Here is a 14,458-nt window from a genome sequence, read left to right on the forward strand (position 1 = left end):
GAGGACAGTTCATGGCAGTGGAGGACGCTGTTCCATTCCTGTCTTTTCCTCCAAAACAGCAACACCTTTGATTAAACCCCGCATTTAGATTTTTATCCGAAAAATACTTCTAAAATACTTTTGTTTTCATAAAAAACTGATCATCAGCTGTACCATATGCCATGGTTTTTTTTTTTTTTTTTTTTTTTTTTTTTTTTTTTTTTTTTTGCTTTTTCTGGAAGAGTCTTTAATGACTATTTTTACAGTTTCAGAAACCAAGCTGCAGATAATCAAAACCATTTGCTCGGGGCCACACAGCGAGGGTCCGCAAAACTGCACGGAAGACTCCGTGCCACTGGCGGCTGGGTGGCCCGAGGGAAGGCACCGATCACCAGGGCAATTTCTCGAGGACTTTGCCAGTGTCTGAACCAAGAAAGTGCACGCCTGGGCTTGGGAATCGCTGAGAGTAGATGCTTTTAACCGAGCAGGTGCTTGGAAATGGGGGGCCGAATTTCGAATTTCACAGAAGGAAAACCGCCTTCCCTGTGGAGAAACCTTCACTACCCCAGGATACAGGCGCCTGCACCACACCAGCCGCTCTGCGGCCTTGGTGCACATGTTTACACACGGTTTAGTTGGACCGAGGCAGAGGTTGGGATTTTGGCAAAGGTTCCCAGGAACCTTCAGCGGGGTCGCTGCATAGGCCCGGCGCTGCCCGACGGTCTCTGCAGAAAGTTGGAGGCCATGTTCCCGAATTCCTATTCCGGAACGCCTGGCCCGGTCGTGGCGGAACAGAGCGCGCAACGCTGTCTGCAGCCCAGGCCTTGGCCGTCGAACTGGCTCACACGCCTGCTTCTACAGCAGGTCCGCAAGAACCTCAGCCCTAGCTGCGCGCCACTCTTGGCAAAGCTGCCGAAGCGGACAGGCGAAGGTTACTCTGCCCAAGGGCCCGGTGGCACCTCTGGGTTTCACCGCTGCTCTCCTGGTGGCCGCGGCTAGGTCTCTCCACTTCGACACGGATGGCAAAGGCGCCAGTGCGCAAGCCTGAGAGGCTAGAAGTGCCGGGCGCCCTCGGACTCAGAGCCCAAGCCGGAGCGGCAGACTCTTCTGTCCCACTGCGACCCCGGGCCTCGTGTCAGGGTGGCTGCAGGCGTCTCCCTCAGCCACCCCGAAGCCGCGTCTCCACACTCAGTACTCAAAGCTCCTCCACCCAGTACAAAGAGCACTTGTTTTGGGTGCGAGAGCGCGGGGCCGCCACCGCTGCACGATACAGAACTAATGTCTGAACTTCTTTGAAGCTTACTTTATTTTTCTTTCTTTCTTTTTTTGAGACAGGGTCTCACTCTGTCGCCCAGCCTGGAGTGCAGAGGTGCGATCATGGCTCACTGTAGCCTCGACCTCCTGGGCTCAAGCGATCCTCCCACCTCAGCCTCCAGAATAGCTGGAACCACAGGCATGTGCCACCACGCCCCGATAATTTATTTTATTTTATTTTATTTTGTAGAGACGGGGTCTCTATGTTGCTCAGGCTGGTTTTGAATTATTGGGTTAAAACAATCCTCCAGGCTTGGCCTCTCAAAGGGCTAAGATGATAGGCTTCAGCCACCACGCCTGGCCTAGGCTTAGTTTTTCCATCTGCAAATTGGGGAGGGCACTCGAACCTCGCAAGTGCTGTGCGTCGCAAATCAGAACTCCTGCCCCGGCGCTGGACTGGGAACTGATGACTGGAAACCATTTCCACTAGCGGGAAGCGAGCGGCCGGCCCCAGAATTTTCGGCGTTCTCTCCGGAGGGCTCTGATTGGGCCAGGTTCCCGTTCCGTCCCCGAGTCCCAGAACCTACCCGCTGCGCGGCCTCCTAGGGAGAACTGATGGCGGCCTCACTCCCTGCCCAGGCCCGGCAGCCTCGCCTCTCCCTGCAGACGCCTTCGGCCCAGGCCTCCCCACCTGCATGTAGGGCCCCGGGAGAAACCGCGCGATCTTTCTGTTCGGCCCCCGGAGCTGCCTCTCGTCTCCCTGCCCTGCATCTGTAAAATGGGCGCGGCTTTAGAGACGCTGGGACTGAGGCCGAGGCGGCGAGGCGGCGTCCCCAGCTCTCGCCCAGAGGCAGGCTGCTTCTTGTCCTCCATCCCGTCCTCGGCCGGGCTGGGCGCCAACACTCGGCCGCCTGCCTCCGGAACCTTGGCCTAAGGCTGGGAGACGATCGCAAAGGAGGCGCCCTCGTGGGGCCCCTCAGGCTATTCCAGATTCCTTTTTCCTTAAGCTCAGTCTCAGGGAAGCCTGCCCCATCCGGATATTACCGTTGCCCCAATTCTGCCCATAGTCCGCGTGGCTGGGGGCGGTGTGTTCCCTTCTTCAGTCCCGCGCAGCCACGGCGGAAACGACGACCTAGCGGCTTGGCACCCTAGGAGGAGGGGGTTAGGCGTTAAACGCCCTTTAACCGCTTGGCAGTCGCTCCCATCCGCTGGGGGCGCCCACATTGCTCTGGGTGGACGTGGGCGAGAGATGGTCGCTACTCGGCACCACATGAATAGGCTGAGTTCTGTAACTGGAAAAGACCCGTAGCCCGTCTCTGGCTCGGCAAGGCTGGGTGAGGGCAAAGCGCTGGAAGACGCCAAATGCCCCGAAGGCACTGGGTGCGGGAAAGCCAGGCGCCCCGGAGGGCCGAAGCCAGACCAGCTCCCCACCCCCGGCCTGCCTGGACGCCTACCCCGGACAGGCCTCCCGGCCAGAGGCCTTCTGCGCAAAGCGAGGCGCCGGACAGAAAGAAAAAGTCAACGTGCGTGTGTCTCCAAAGAGGCCCAAAGAATGGAGGGTCACCCAGGCAAAACAACAAAAGTAATTTTGAAAAACAAAAACTCTAAGCTTTATAAGAATTGTTTGGCCGGGCGCTGTGGCTCACGCCTGTAATCCCAGCACTTTGGGAGGCCGAGGTGGGCGGATCACGAGGCCAAGAGATCGAGACCATCTTGGCCAACATGTTGAAACTCCGTCTCTACTAAAATGCAAAAAATTAGCGGGGCGTGGTGGCGGGCGCCTGTAGTCCCAGGTACGCGGGAGGCCCAGGCAGGAGAATCGCCTGAACCCGGGAGGCGGAGGTTGCAGTGAGACGATATCGCGCCACTGCACTCCAGCCTGGCGACAAAGCTAGACTCCGTCTCAGGAGAAAAAAAGAGAGAGCGAGAGAGCGAGAGAGAGAAAGAAGAAAGAAACATTGGACTTTGGGGCCTCGGGGAGAAGGGTGGAAGGGCAAGGGCTAAAAGACTACACACCGGGTACAGTGTACGCTGCTCGGGTGAAGGACGCACCAAAATCTCAGAAATCACCACTAAAGAACTTATTCATGTAACCAAACACCACCTGACCATCTGTTCCCCAAAAACCCACTGAAATAATAACAATTAAAAAAAAAAACCCGCTAGGCCTTATTATGGAGCAACAGAATAAAACGGAACGGAGCTGGACCGCGACACCCGTCTCTAAGGAAGGCGCTTCTCCGCCAGCAAATTTAAGGGTCTCTCTAGCCCTCAGCCGAAGGGCCAGCCTTTCCCAACCCGATGACGGCGTTCATCAGGCTTTTTAGTGGAGAAAATAAAAGCATTTCAGGAAAACACTCACGGAAGAGACCCGAAGTTCTGAGTCACCCTAGTCCCTCCCCGGGTGTCTTTATGTCCCCAAAGGCGCAGATCCCAGACTAGCTGGGCTTGGGGGTGGAGGTGAGGGCGGGAGCGCTGGGGGTTCAAGATGTTTCTCAAGCGCCCTCCCCTTCCTCCGGCCCTGCAGGTGCAGACAGTCCCGTAGTCCGCATAGAACGAAGGCTCGGAGCACGGGGACCCGCAGGGTGGCCCACGGCTCCGGCACCGAGGGAGGCAGTGGGATGAGGCGGGTGGGGGTGCTCGTGGAGTGGGGGGCTCTGGGACACGGCCTCGAAAGTGTTTTGCCTCAGGAGCTGCTGGGAGCTGGGCCTGGAAGAGGGACAGAAGGAGTCAGGGAGAAAGGAAAGGAGAGAGAGAGAGACAAAGACAGATACATCAAGGCAAAGAGATTCGAGAAACAAGAAAGGGAAGACAAAAGGACAAAAAGAGGACAACGGAGAGGAGGGAGACAAAGAAAGGCAGAGAGACACAGAGGCCAAGAGTCAGAACTGGGGAGAGGAGGAGGAGACGACAGAACAAGAAAAGGCTGAGGGCAATGAAAAGCAATAGAGGACGAACTACACTGGAAAAATCATACAACTGTAAAGAAAAGGAGAAAGATACAGTACAACAGAGACCCAGAGTAACACACAGAGGAGAAAACAGGGAACATTGTAGAGAAAGAAACGGAGAGGCCAGAAAGTAAGTTTTTAGAAGGCTGAAAGCGAGAATGATAAAAGAGGGGGAAAAATCCAAGAACAAGAGAAAACGTTCACGGGTTTTGTTTGTTAGTCACGGTTGGAAGGGGTCAGCCGCTCCCAATCTCGCAATTCTGAAACTTCCAACTCTTGAGCCACGGTGGAGCTGAGTGGACCCGGCCACGCCGCTTGCCACACCAGGGCTTGGAGTTCTGAGTTCCGGGCGCCCCGCCCACTCCAGCCCAGTGACGCCGCGGGGGCTGCGGTGACGTCACACGACGTCATGCTCCACCTGGGGTCCCACGCAAACCCGACAAGGAGCGGGGTCCCCGGGGTTGTGCGCTGCATTTGCTCCCCAGGCCTTTGGAGACCGAGGATTTGCACCGGTTCTGCGCGCAAAGCCTGCCCACAGAGCGCCCAGACCCGTCAGAGCCAGGTCCTCTCTGAGGCTCCGCAGGAAAAAGAGGGCGGAAAGCGGGTTGCGGGGTGAAGGGGGGCTCTGAGTTCCGGTTTGAGTTCCAAGAAGTTCGAGGCCACTCTGCCTCCCGCCCCCCAGGTGGATTTGACCTGGGGACGGCCTATGCATCTGTCCAGGCCCGGCCTTTTACTCACCAGCCCGCCCCGGCGTTGGCCCGCAGCCCTCGGGCCTGGGGCACCTTTCCCACCTCCAGTTCCCATCCCGCGCGCACCCAGGCTGAGGGCGGCCGGCACCAACTGACCTGCACCGCGCGTCCTCCGCGGGGCCCCGGGCCGGGGTTGCAGCCGAGGCGAATGCAGACGAACCTTCAGAAGTGGACGCTTCCTGCGCACCTCCGCTCGGCTTCTACCGCCGCGGGGGTGGGGCGCAGGGCCGCGGGGTGGGGCGCAGGGCCGGGGGTCGCCGAGTATTATTGGAACGAAAACGAAATAAAAGCGGCGTTAAGTGAAATAGCTAACTTTTTTATTAAATAAAACGACTTAAATAAAAGGAACGGAAAAGAAGAAGAGTGGACCCAGCCTAAACCGCAGGGTGCCCCGGGCCCCTGACACTTCCCCCAGCTGCCGGGTCGGCTGCCCCTCCTCCAGCGGCCCCCGCGGGGGAAGCAGGTGGCCGGTTTCTAAAGCAAAAAAAGCCAAAACTTTTTATTATTTACACGTTTGGGCAAAAGTACAAAGTATAATACAGGCGCCCGGCCCGGGGGGTGCGGGCGGGGGGCGGAGAAACGTAAGGCGCTTTCTTGTCAGGCCCGGGCCTGGGGCGGGACGGGGCGCGGGGCTGGGGCTCGGATTGTGCGGCCGCGCGGAGCCCAGGCCCGACCCCCTTCCGCGGCCGGCCAGTCTATAGCCGCGCCCTGGGGCCTACTCGGGCTTGGCAACCCCTTCCCCTCTCGGCCCCGGTTCCCCCGCAGCCCGGCTGGGGGGTCCGGGGCTCCCGGCTGAGTGGGGGCGGCGATCCGTGGCGACGGTGCGCGCTGGTGGGCTCACACCAGGGAGGTGACGGCGGGAACCTTGGAACTATCCTCCTCCCAGGGCTGCAGATTCTGCAGAGCAAAGAGTGACGAGTTGTGCAGACAGAGCGGGTCGGGCTGGATGGAGTCGTTGAGGCTCTTTTGGAAGGCGTCGTGTTGCAGCTGCAGCATGAGCCGGCTCGCCTGCTGCCGCTCCGCCTCCCGCTCCTCCGCCGTCTGCCGCCTGCACCGGGGGAGGGAGAGGGACAGCACCGTCATGCACCCGGCACCGCGGGGCCGCCGGCGGGGCCCCGGCCCTCCCGGGAGCCGAGGCCATCCGGGAGCCTCGAGGCGCAGAAACCGTCTGCCTCCCAGCCCGCGCTTTACGCCCGAGGCCCTCACATCCAGGGAGCAGGTTGGGATCATTTGTTTTTGTTGTGTGCCAGAGGGTCTCCAGGAGGGGACTCTGCCCGCCGCCCACCTGCACGCCCGGGTACTGTGGGTTCACCAACAATAAAGATTGTTCCTTTCGCCGAATAGCAAGGGCAGGGCCTATGTGTAACTGACTTGGCCCTGCGGGAACCGGGGTCGCTGGGCTCCGCGGGTGGGCAGTCTGGCTCTGCACCACCCGCACGACGCCCGGGGGCTGGGTCAGCCTCATCCAGTTCGCCCAGAGCCTGTCATGAAACCCTTTGCAGACGCGATCGCTTCGCCGTTTACGGGTTGAATCAAAACAGAGATCGGATAAAAACGCGGCTGGAGTGGAGACGCGGAGATGGGTTGGGGGGGGGGAGGAAAACGGCGTCCACGAGGATTGTTGAAAATCCGAGAGGGCGGGCTGGAAGAAGGAGGAGAAGGAAAGTGCGAGAGGCCCGTGTGTGCGTGTGTGCGCGTGTGTGTGTGTGTGCGCGCGTGTGTGTTTGGGGCGGGGGGTGAGAGGAAATCAAGTGAGCGCAGGAGAGCGTACAAAACACGGGGAGAGAGTTAGAGGGGCTCACGAAAGATGGAGATGGGGATAGAGGAGAAACCGGGGCGTGGGAGACCACGATGGAGAGAGAAGCACAGGCCAGCGAGAAGGGTGAAAGGAAGAGGTACAATCTGCGAAGGCGGGTGGAGGTGTGTTGCGGAGAGGATGGGAGGGGGCGGGGGTACTGGATAGCCTTAAAATGGGGCGAGTCGAGGCTGCGGCTCGGGGCGGGGCAGGTGAAGGGCAGGTGTAAGGTGGGCCGGGTCAGGCCTCTCTCACCGCCACTTGGTCCTCCGGTTTTGGAACCAGGTCTTGACCTGCGCGTCCGTCATTTTGAGGGACTTGGCGAGCGCCGCCCTCTCGGCAGAGGCCAGGTACTTCTGGCGATGGAAGCGCTTTTCCAGCTCACAGATCTGCACCCGGGAAAAGGACGTGCGCGGCTTCTTACGCTTGGGCGGCGTCCGGTTCTGGTAGGGGTGGCCGATGCGCCGGGTCACGGTGAAGGGCGTGAGTGCGGCCGCCGCTGCGGAGACACACGAGAGCCCCTGAAGCCCAGCCCGGCTCGGCCACCGTTCAGGCCCCATGCGGACCCCGTGGCGCCCCGTGGGACACGGAGAGCTCAGCTATTTCGCTGGTCGCGCGCGTTTCCAGCGACACCAAGCCGGTCGGGAGACGCCCTCGCCCCCTGTCCCTTCCCCCAGGCACGGGCTTATTTTCCTGCAACTCTCCGATTACCCTCCCCACTACGGCTGCCCGGGGCCCTGGGGCCGAGGCCTCAGCCGCGCTTGGGCCTCTGGAATGGTTTCCGGGAGTGGAGTGCACAGGGCGCGGCGCCTCTGGCCCCGAGAGGGCGGAGGCCTGGAGCCTGGTCGCCAGCTCTGCTCACCTGTGAAGCGGTCTTTGACGAAGCGGCGGCTGCTCTCCATCCAGGGGAAATTGAGGCCGCCCAGGCTGGACACCGTGGGCACGGAGGGCATGGCGGGTAGCGCGCTTGGCAGAGGCGGTGGCACGGCCCCGGGCAGCGGCCTGTGCGCCGGGACCCGGATCACGCCGGCAGGCGCTAGGCTCAGGTTGACACTGTAAGATCCCGCGTCCTCGAAGGGCGCGCCGAGGCCCGCAAAGGAGGCGGGCAGAGACGGGTATGTGGCGCCCGGACGGCCCCCCGGGGGCCCTCCCAGGTAGCTGGCGCTGTCGGGGCCCCGCGGGGCGGGTGCGCTGTCCTGGTCCGGGCTGTTAAGGATCTGGTCGATGCCGAAGCTGATGGGCTCGTGCGGGTGCGGGGTCTGCGCGCTGGCGGGCGCCTCCATCCTGGGCGGGCGGAAGGGCTGGGCTGGGCTGGGCGGGGAGGCGGCTGGGTCCCCGTTACGGCGCGGCCATGGAGCGCCCGGCGCCTCTCGTCGCACTGAAACTTTGCCAAGAGTGCGCGGGCCCGACAGGCTCTGTGTCATCTTTCTTGAACCGAACCTGGAGTTTCCGCTGCTAATTCCTCTCCCGCCGCAGCCATTGGCTGCGATCAACAAGCCTCTCTCCTCTCATTGGCTCCCTGCTTTCAATAAAGGCCTAATTCATGGAAATAGGAGCTTAGGGACTGTTCCAAGGTGACATCATTTTAACAAACGAACAATAGGTCAAATTTATTAGCCGGGATAATGGGCGGCGGATATTAGCGCCCGAACGGCAGCCTCCCAAACCCGAAATCTAACGAAGCTGCAATTAGCAGACGCTCCCCGCTCCTCCCGGCCGGGCCGCTTCCCAGACACTGCGCTGGGCGGGTAGAGCGCTACGCTTGTGAAATTGTCTTTTGCTGAGCGGGTTTTCGTTTTCTTCCAGTTTTTTTTTTTTTTTCGTCTGAGCAAAAGCCAAACCAAATGCATCCTTTCAGTTACAATGGAGTTGCAACCCCGGGACGACCCGGCGTAATCCGCAGAAGCCCCTTGGACACTACCGCTGCTGGAGGAACGAAAGGGGCGCACTCCCGGGGGCAGGCTTTGCGCTGCCTGCGCGCGGGGCGAGGGGAGCACCGTAGCGTTCTCCGCACTCCAGAGGACGCCGACCCGCGTGGGGAGAATTCGCCCCCGCCCGGGTTTCGGCCGCGGCGTCGCGGCCACTTTGGAGACACTCCCTGGCTTCGGCCAGGCGGACCGAGGCGTGACTCGCAGGTGCCCACGCGTGCCAGCTGCGGCTGGGCTAGGGACGCGGGGTCGCCCGGTGGGGAGCGGGGACCTGACTCTCGAAATTCGTTGCAGGATGGAGGGGGCTGCCGTCGCGCATGGGAACCCGCTCGCGGCTCGGCGGGTCTAGGGACTTCGGGTTACCGAATGTCAAAGGCCGGGCAGCTCATAGTTAGAGCAAATCGCGGGATTTCTTTGGGAAACGCGAGTGGTGAGCCCCTCCGGGCTCCACTCCAGTCTGGGCGCTGGAACCACTCCCCGTTCTGCCCGCGCCTCAGTGACTGTCTATCCGGGCCCAGGGCACCGTGGACAGGACCGCACACAAAGTAGTCACCTTCCGCTGCAGCTTTGGGGAGACAAGCGGAATCATTTTCTTCCAGCTAATTCTAAAATCGTTAGGTGTAAACTCTTTGAGTGTCGCACCCCTGGCCCGGGCTCTTCCTCCCGCTCCTTGTGGTGCGGACAGTGGTGAGAGCTCGGAGGTACTGTGGGCCCGAAGTGTGTTCAAATTTGGACTGGCCACTTCCTAGCTGAGTGACCTTGAGTAAGTGACTCCATATATTTAGGTTTCGGTTTTCTCGTTTGCAAAAAGGGAAATAATGCGTGCATGCAGGTTGTTCGTGAGCCGCGAGTGAGATATTGAGGGAGCGCAGAGCACTGGGCCTGGCACGTAGTGGGCACTCGGAAGCTGGCTCACCTCCCACTGCATCCCCCCAGAGTAATGGCTAATATATTATTGTTGTGACTCTTGTTTATTTTGTTGGCAGTTTTATTTTATTTGCAGGCGCTCAGTACGTTGGAGAGAAAGGTGTTTGTCTACCAGTAGGGTCAGTTTCAGAGGACAGGGAAGGACAGGAGGTGCAAGTTGGGGATTCTTTCTCTCTTCTCCCAACAATCCAAAGGCGTCAGGATTTTCAGGACCTCCAGGCCTGGGTCTGGAGTTAGGTCACTTGCCCGCTGTGTGACCTTGGGCGAGTTACTGGCCCTTGCTGAGCCTTCCTGGTGGGTGTGGAGAGGGAGGCCCAACAGTGAGGGGTGAAAGCTGCAGGATGCCTGGGGTCTGGGCAAGTGCTCCCTCACTCCCTTCCAGCGACAAAGACCCTCAGACGGGGTAGATGCCATTGCTCTGGCCCCGGGGGGCCTCCTGCTTCTAATTCAGGCTCTGCCACTGGCAGGGTGGGGGCTGTTGGGTCCCTAACTGCCCCTCCCAGAACCGCATTTTCCTTATTTGTAAAACAAAAAGGGCACCAGCTACCCCCAGGGTGGCTGTGAGAGCAAAATGAGATAGCATCTGTGGAAGTGCCTGTGAGAAACTCTGGCGGTTATATAATAATAACTTTAATGACAACTATAAAGCTACTGTAGCTGAGAACCTAGCCTGTGCCAGGCAGGGAAGTGGACACTTATTTATTCTTCACAATGACCCTGTGAGGAAAGGGCTGTTAGTGGCCCCAATTTCTCACTAATGAGGGAATTGAGGCTTTGAGAGTTCAAGGGAAGCACAGCTCCCCACTTGGGGGCTGGAGTTGGCACCTCACCAGCTCCACTTCCCTTCTGGCTTCCAGTGCCCCGGACTCGGACTCAGGGCTGCCCTCGTCACTTCAGACACTGTTAAATCGGGACAACAAGGCCCAGCGCACAGAGGTGTGTGGCACGGAACTAAGGTGTGGGTGGTACAGCACTGCTCCCAGGGTGTGTGCTTAAGAATGGGATTCCCACTTCAGTTTACCAGCTGTGGACTCGGAATTATTCATCTTCTCTGTGCCTCAGTTTTCTCATCTAGTAAGTAAACCTCATAGGATTAAATAAGCTCCTCCAGGTAAAGCCTGGCACGGGTCAGGGCTCTGTTTCACTGCTTGGGTTCTGGCTTCCTGAGATCCACGGTTCCTCATGGTCCAGCCCTGTCATCCAGATGAAGGTGCTTTGGGCCACTAATCATAAGCCTCCTTTCACTTCCTATCGAGATAGCTCTTAGGCAGCTCAGGAGTGTGGGTAACTTGGGTCAGGGATTAGTCCCTAGGACAGTGGTTCTCAGAGTGTGTTCCCAGAGCAGCAGCATCAGTATCACTGGAGGATTTGTTAGAAATGCAAATTCCTGGACCCTCGCCAGACCTACGGAATCAGAACTCTCGGGTAGGACTCTGCAGTCTGTGTTTAACAAGCCCTCCAGGTGACACTGATGCCTGCTCAACTCTGGAAGCCAGTGCCCAGAATACTGTCCATTTCATTCGAGTTTTCAAATGTGTTGTTACAACACTGTGGGAAGATTCTCTCAGAATTTGCAACTTTCATACGAATCTGTACTAATACCTTCCACATCTCATTCCCAGTGTTGCTCATTCATGTCTTCTCCTGATCATACTTGCCAAAGGTTTGTTATTTTGTTGGTTTTAAAAAAAGCCTTTGATGTCGTATCCCCTTTTAAAATGCCACCTCCTTCATGAATGTTGTGGTTTCAAAAATTATTTATTTCTTCTTTACTGAGTTGAAAATTTGTCAATTTTTCTTTCTTTTTAAATAAATGCATTCGAGGGCATACATTTTCCTCTGAGCACTGTTTTGGCCAGATATGTTCTGATATGTATTTGGTGTTCCTTGAGGTTGTAATTTCTTGCTGCCCTTGTAATTTACCTGCTGTCGCTTGAACAGTGAGGCACACACACTGAAAGAGATTAGGAAATGAGAATTGTAAGAACCGGGACCAGGATTCCTGGAGCTAGAGAGACTTTCAGGATGCAGCACATCCTCTCCTCTTCTCCATGAAGAAGCTGGGAGAAAGGGGTGCAGCTGGTGGAGGCTTTGCTGAGAGTCATCTAGAAGATGGTAGGGCTTCAGCCGTGACAGGAAAGATGCTGGGATTTCCAGCTGGCCCAGGAACCCAGCTGTGGGAGGCTCCTCCAGGCTCATTTTGCCATTGACTTCCTGAGTGAAATGGGACTGCATTTCCCTGTCTGTGAAATGGGGTAGAGACTGAATCAGGACTTTAAAAGTATTTGGGTCAGCTACCCTATTTGAAACACCGATGAAAATATTGTGGTCTGCTTCCATAGAAAAGGACAGAAACACAATTTGGCGCACACACCATGTCACAGGTTGCTGACCTGCCGTGCTGTTCTTGGCTTACACACCCTAGTTAGGAGTCCCTATGGGCCCTTCCAGTTCTCCTGATGGAAGGCTCTAAAGACACTTGCCCAAATTTATTTGCCCATTCATTTATTTATTCAACGAATATTTACTGAGCACCTACTCACATTTCCTGGACCATACCCCAGCGCAGGGGCTTGGTTTCCCCATCTGACAGTGGGGACAAAGCAATCTGGGCTCTTCATCACTGCTTCCCCCAGTGGGCAGGACGTGGGGAAGAACCTTCCTGAGGCGGTCTGATCAGTCTCAAGAGTCTTCCAGCCAGTGGAAGGAAAAGGGCACGTAGTGGAAAGAGGTGAGCTGGGATTTGAACCCAGGACTTTTAGACTACAAAGCCCACACTTTCTCCTTTACCTTACACCCCTATTTGGGAGTAGGTGGTAAAGACTGTAAGTCACAGGACTGAGTGGGGAGGGGAATCAGTGCAGGGTCTGGGTGAATGAGCCCAAGAGTGGCGATGAGGGCTGGCCATAGGGGGGCTCACTTTTCTCCCCTACTGGCTTGAGAGTTCCTTTCGGGCAAAATGGTGTTGGTGGCATTTGATCCCATGTCCCAGGACTGAGTCCAGGGCGTGGAGGACTGGAGGACATTATCAAGGTTTGTAGTATTAAACTCAATAGCACAAAGCAAGGTCAGACAAGGGATAAGAAAAAGGGGTCAGAATTGGGCGCAGGCATTTGCGTGCACTCAGTTTGGCATTCACCTCCCCCAGCACCCCCATGGCTGGTTCCTTGCATTCTTTACGACCCAGGCCAGCCCTCACCTCTCTGCCCATCCTCCAGAGCAGCACCCTCACCTCATCATCCTCTCTACCCGTTGATTTCCGTCATTCCCCTCAGAACTGATCTTATTTATCCAGCTCATTAGCTTTATCTGTGGCAGGTGATGTGAAAGAATGATTGACAAGGTGCTTGGGCTGGGCCAGACCCAGGCCCTGGCAGGGAGGCTGGCAGCAGCCTGAGGAAGCTGGCCCTAGGGCCGGGGGTTAGAGGAGAGGGGAGCAGGGAGAGATTCCTTTTTCCATGGGGTGGGGGACTGATGGAGATAATAAAGGGCACGTGAGCAGGGACTGTGCAGATGGCAGCCTGTGCAGGGTGGCAGGAATCGGTCAGTGTGCTCAGGCTCAGGGGAGGAAGGGCAGGCAGGGTGGGCAAATGTATGAGGTGGCCTTCTCAGGGACCTCCAAACCTGATCTCATGCCCTTGTTTACTTCCCCTACACATCAGCCATTTTTCCCATTTGTGCTCCACAACTTTCCTCCCTTCCTGACAGATTTCTCTACTAAATTTGACTTCGTTTCAACACTTTCGTTGGGCAAATTACATTAAGATGAATGTTGCAGGTACCCTTTATGGTTTATTTATCGTGATACTGTTTGTATCTCACACTTATAAATAACTTATGTTATAGCTTTTGTTTGTGGAAATGTAACTTACATATTTTATTACGCTTTCTGTAAACCTCAAAAAGAATCTTGTCAAGGAAGCACTCTTATCAGCAATCCAAACTATGGGACGTAAAAACCGACACATTATTTTTTAATATGCCAAGGAGGCAGGTTACTCTTGCTGTAGTTTGAAAGGTTTGCTGTCATTGTAAACTTGCACCTCAATAAAACATTTAAAAGTCTCAAGAATGATTTTAGGAAGTTCAGGGAGGAGGATGAATCGGTGGCAGGACCCACAGACGCAGCACACAACGGGCCCAGGTCCTGGACTGGCCTTTCTCTGGGAGTGCCTAGTCCCATTGTGGGTGTCAAAGTGGTTCACATTGAGTTCTCCCACCCAACTGTCCCCTAGGCCCAGCTGTGAAGGACCTAGTTCAAGGAATTATAGTGAAAAAGAAACACGAGTTTTGAGGTCAGGCAGATCTGACTTTGAATTATGGCGTGTCTACTTTCTAGCTATGTGGCTTTGGGTCAGTCTTTTAGTCTCAGTTTTCTCATCTCTAAAATGGGGATAATTCTTGACATTCTTACTGGGAAGCATAAAATGAGATAGCAGTTTGCAACGCTTATTTGGTGCTCAATAAATGATAGCAGTTCTGATTATTTTATGTTCATCTTAAAACTTTTAAGACCAGGAGTGGTGGCTCACATCTGTAATCCCAGCACTTTGGGAGGCTGTGGCAGGTGGATCGCTTGAGCCCAGAAGTTCAAGACCAGCCTAGCCAACATGGCAAAACCTTGTCTTTACAAAAAATACAAAAATCCGCCGGGTGCAGTGACATGGGCCTGTAGTCTCAGCTACTCAGGAGGCAGAGGTGGGAGGATTGTTTGAGCCCAGGAGGTTGAGGCTGCAGTGAGCTGTGAGCGTGCCGCTGCATTCCATCCTGGGCAAGAGTGAGATCCTGTCTTAAAAAAAAAAAGGAAAAAAAAAGAAACATTTACTTCCTCCCTTTTTACTCTACCCTGCTTTTCTCTTCAGGCACTCCTTTCCC

At 56.4% G+C, this 14,458-nt stretch overlaps 2 protein-coding genes across 2 annotated transcripts; one reads left to right on the forward strand and one right to left on the reverse strand.

The window, feature by feature from the left end:
- Positions 1–5,233: 5,233 nt before the first annotated feature.
- On the reverse strand, positions 5,234–8,123 carry TLX3 (T cell leukemia homeobox 3). The gene is made up of 3 exons (XM_010373304.2): positions 7,591–8,123; positions 6,984–7,227; positions 5,234–5,981 (listed from the first exon to the last, which is right to left on the reverse strand). The coding sequence occupies exons 1-3, from the start codon at positions 8,009–8,011 to the stop codon at positions 5,771–5,773; spliced, it is 876 nt and encodes a 291-aa protein (XP_010371606.1). The 5' UTR covers positions 8,012–8,123; the 3' UTR covers positions 5,234–5,770.
- A 335-nt stretch (positions 8,124–8,458) lies between these two features.
- LOC104670118 lies at positions 8,459–11,404 on the forward strand. The gene has a single exon (XM_010373303.2). The coding sequence runs from the start codon at positions 8,573–8,575 to the stop codon at positions 9,203–9,205; it is 633 nt and encodes a 210-aa protein (XP_010371605.1). The 5' UTR covers positions 8,459–8,572; the 3' UTR covers positions 9,206–11,404.
- Positions 11,405–14,458: the final 3,054 nt, after the last annotated feature.

The sequence above is a fragment of the Rhinopithecus roxellana genome, chromosome 3, assembly GCF_007565055.1.
Source record: "Rhinopithecus roxellana isolate Shanxi Qingling chromosome 3, ASM756505v1, whole genome shotgun sequence".
Taxonomy (NCBI): Eukaryota; Metazoa; Chordata; class Mammalia; order Primates; family Cercopithecidae; genus Rhinopithecus; species Rhinopithecus roxellana.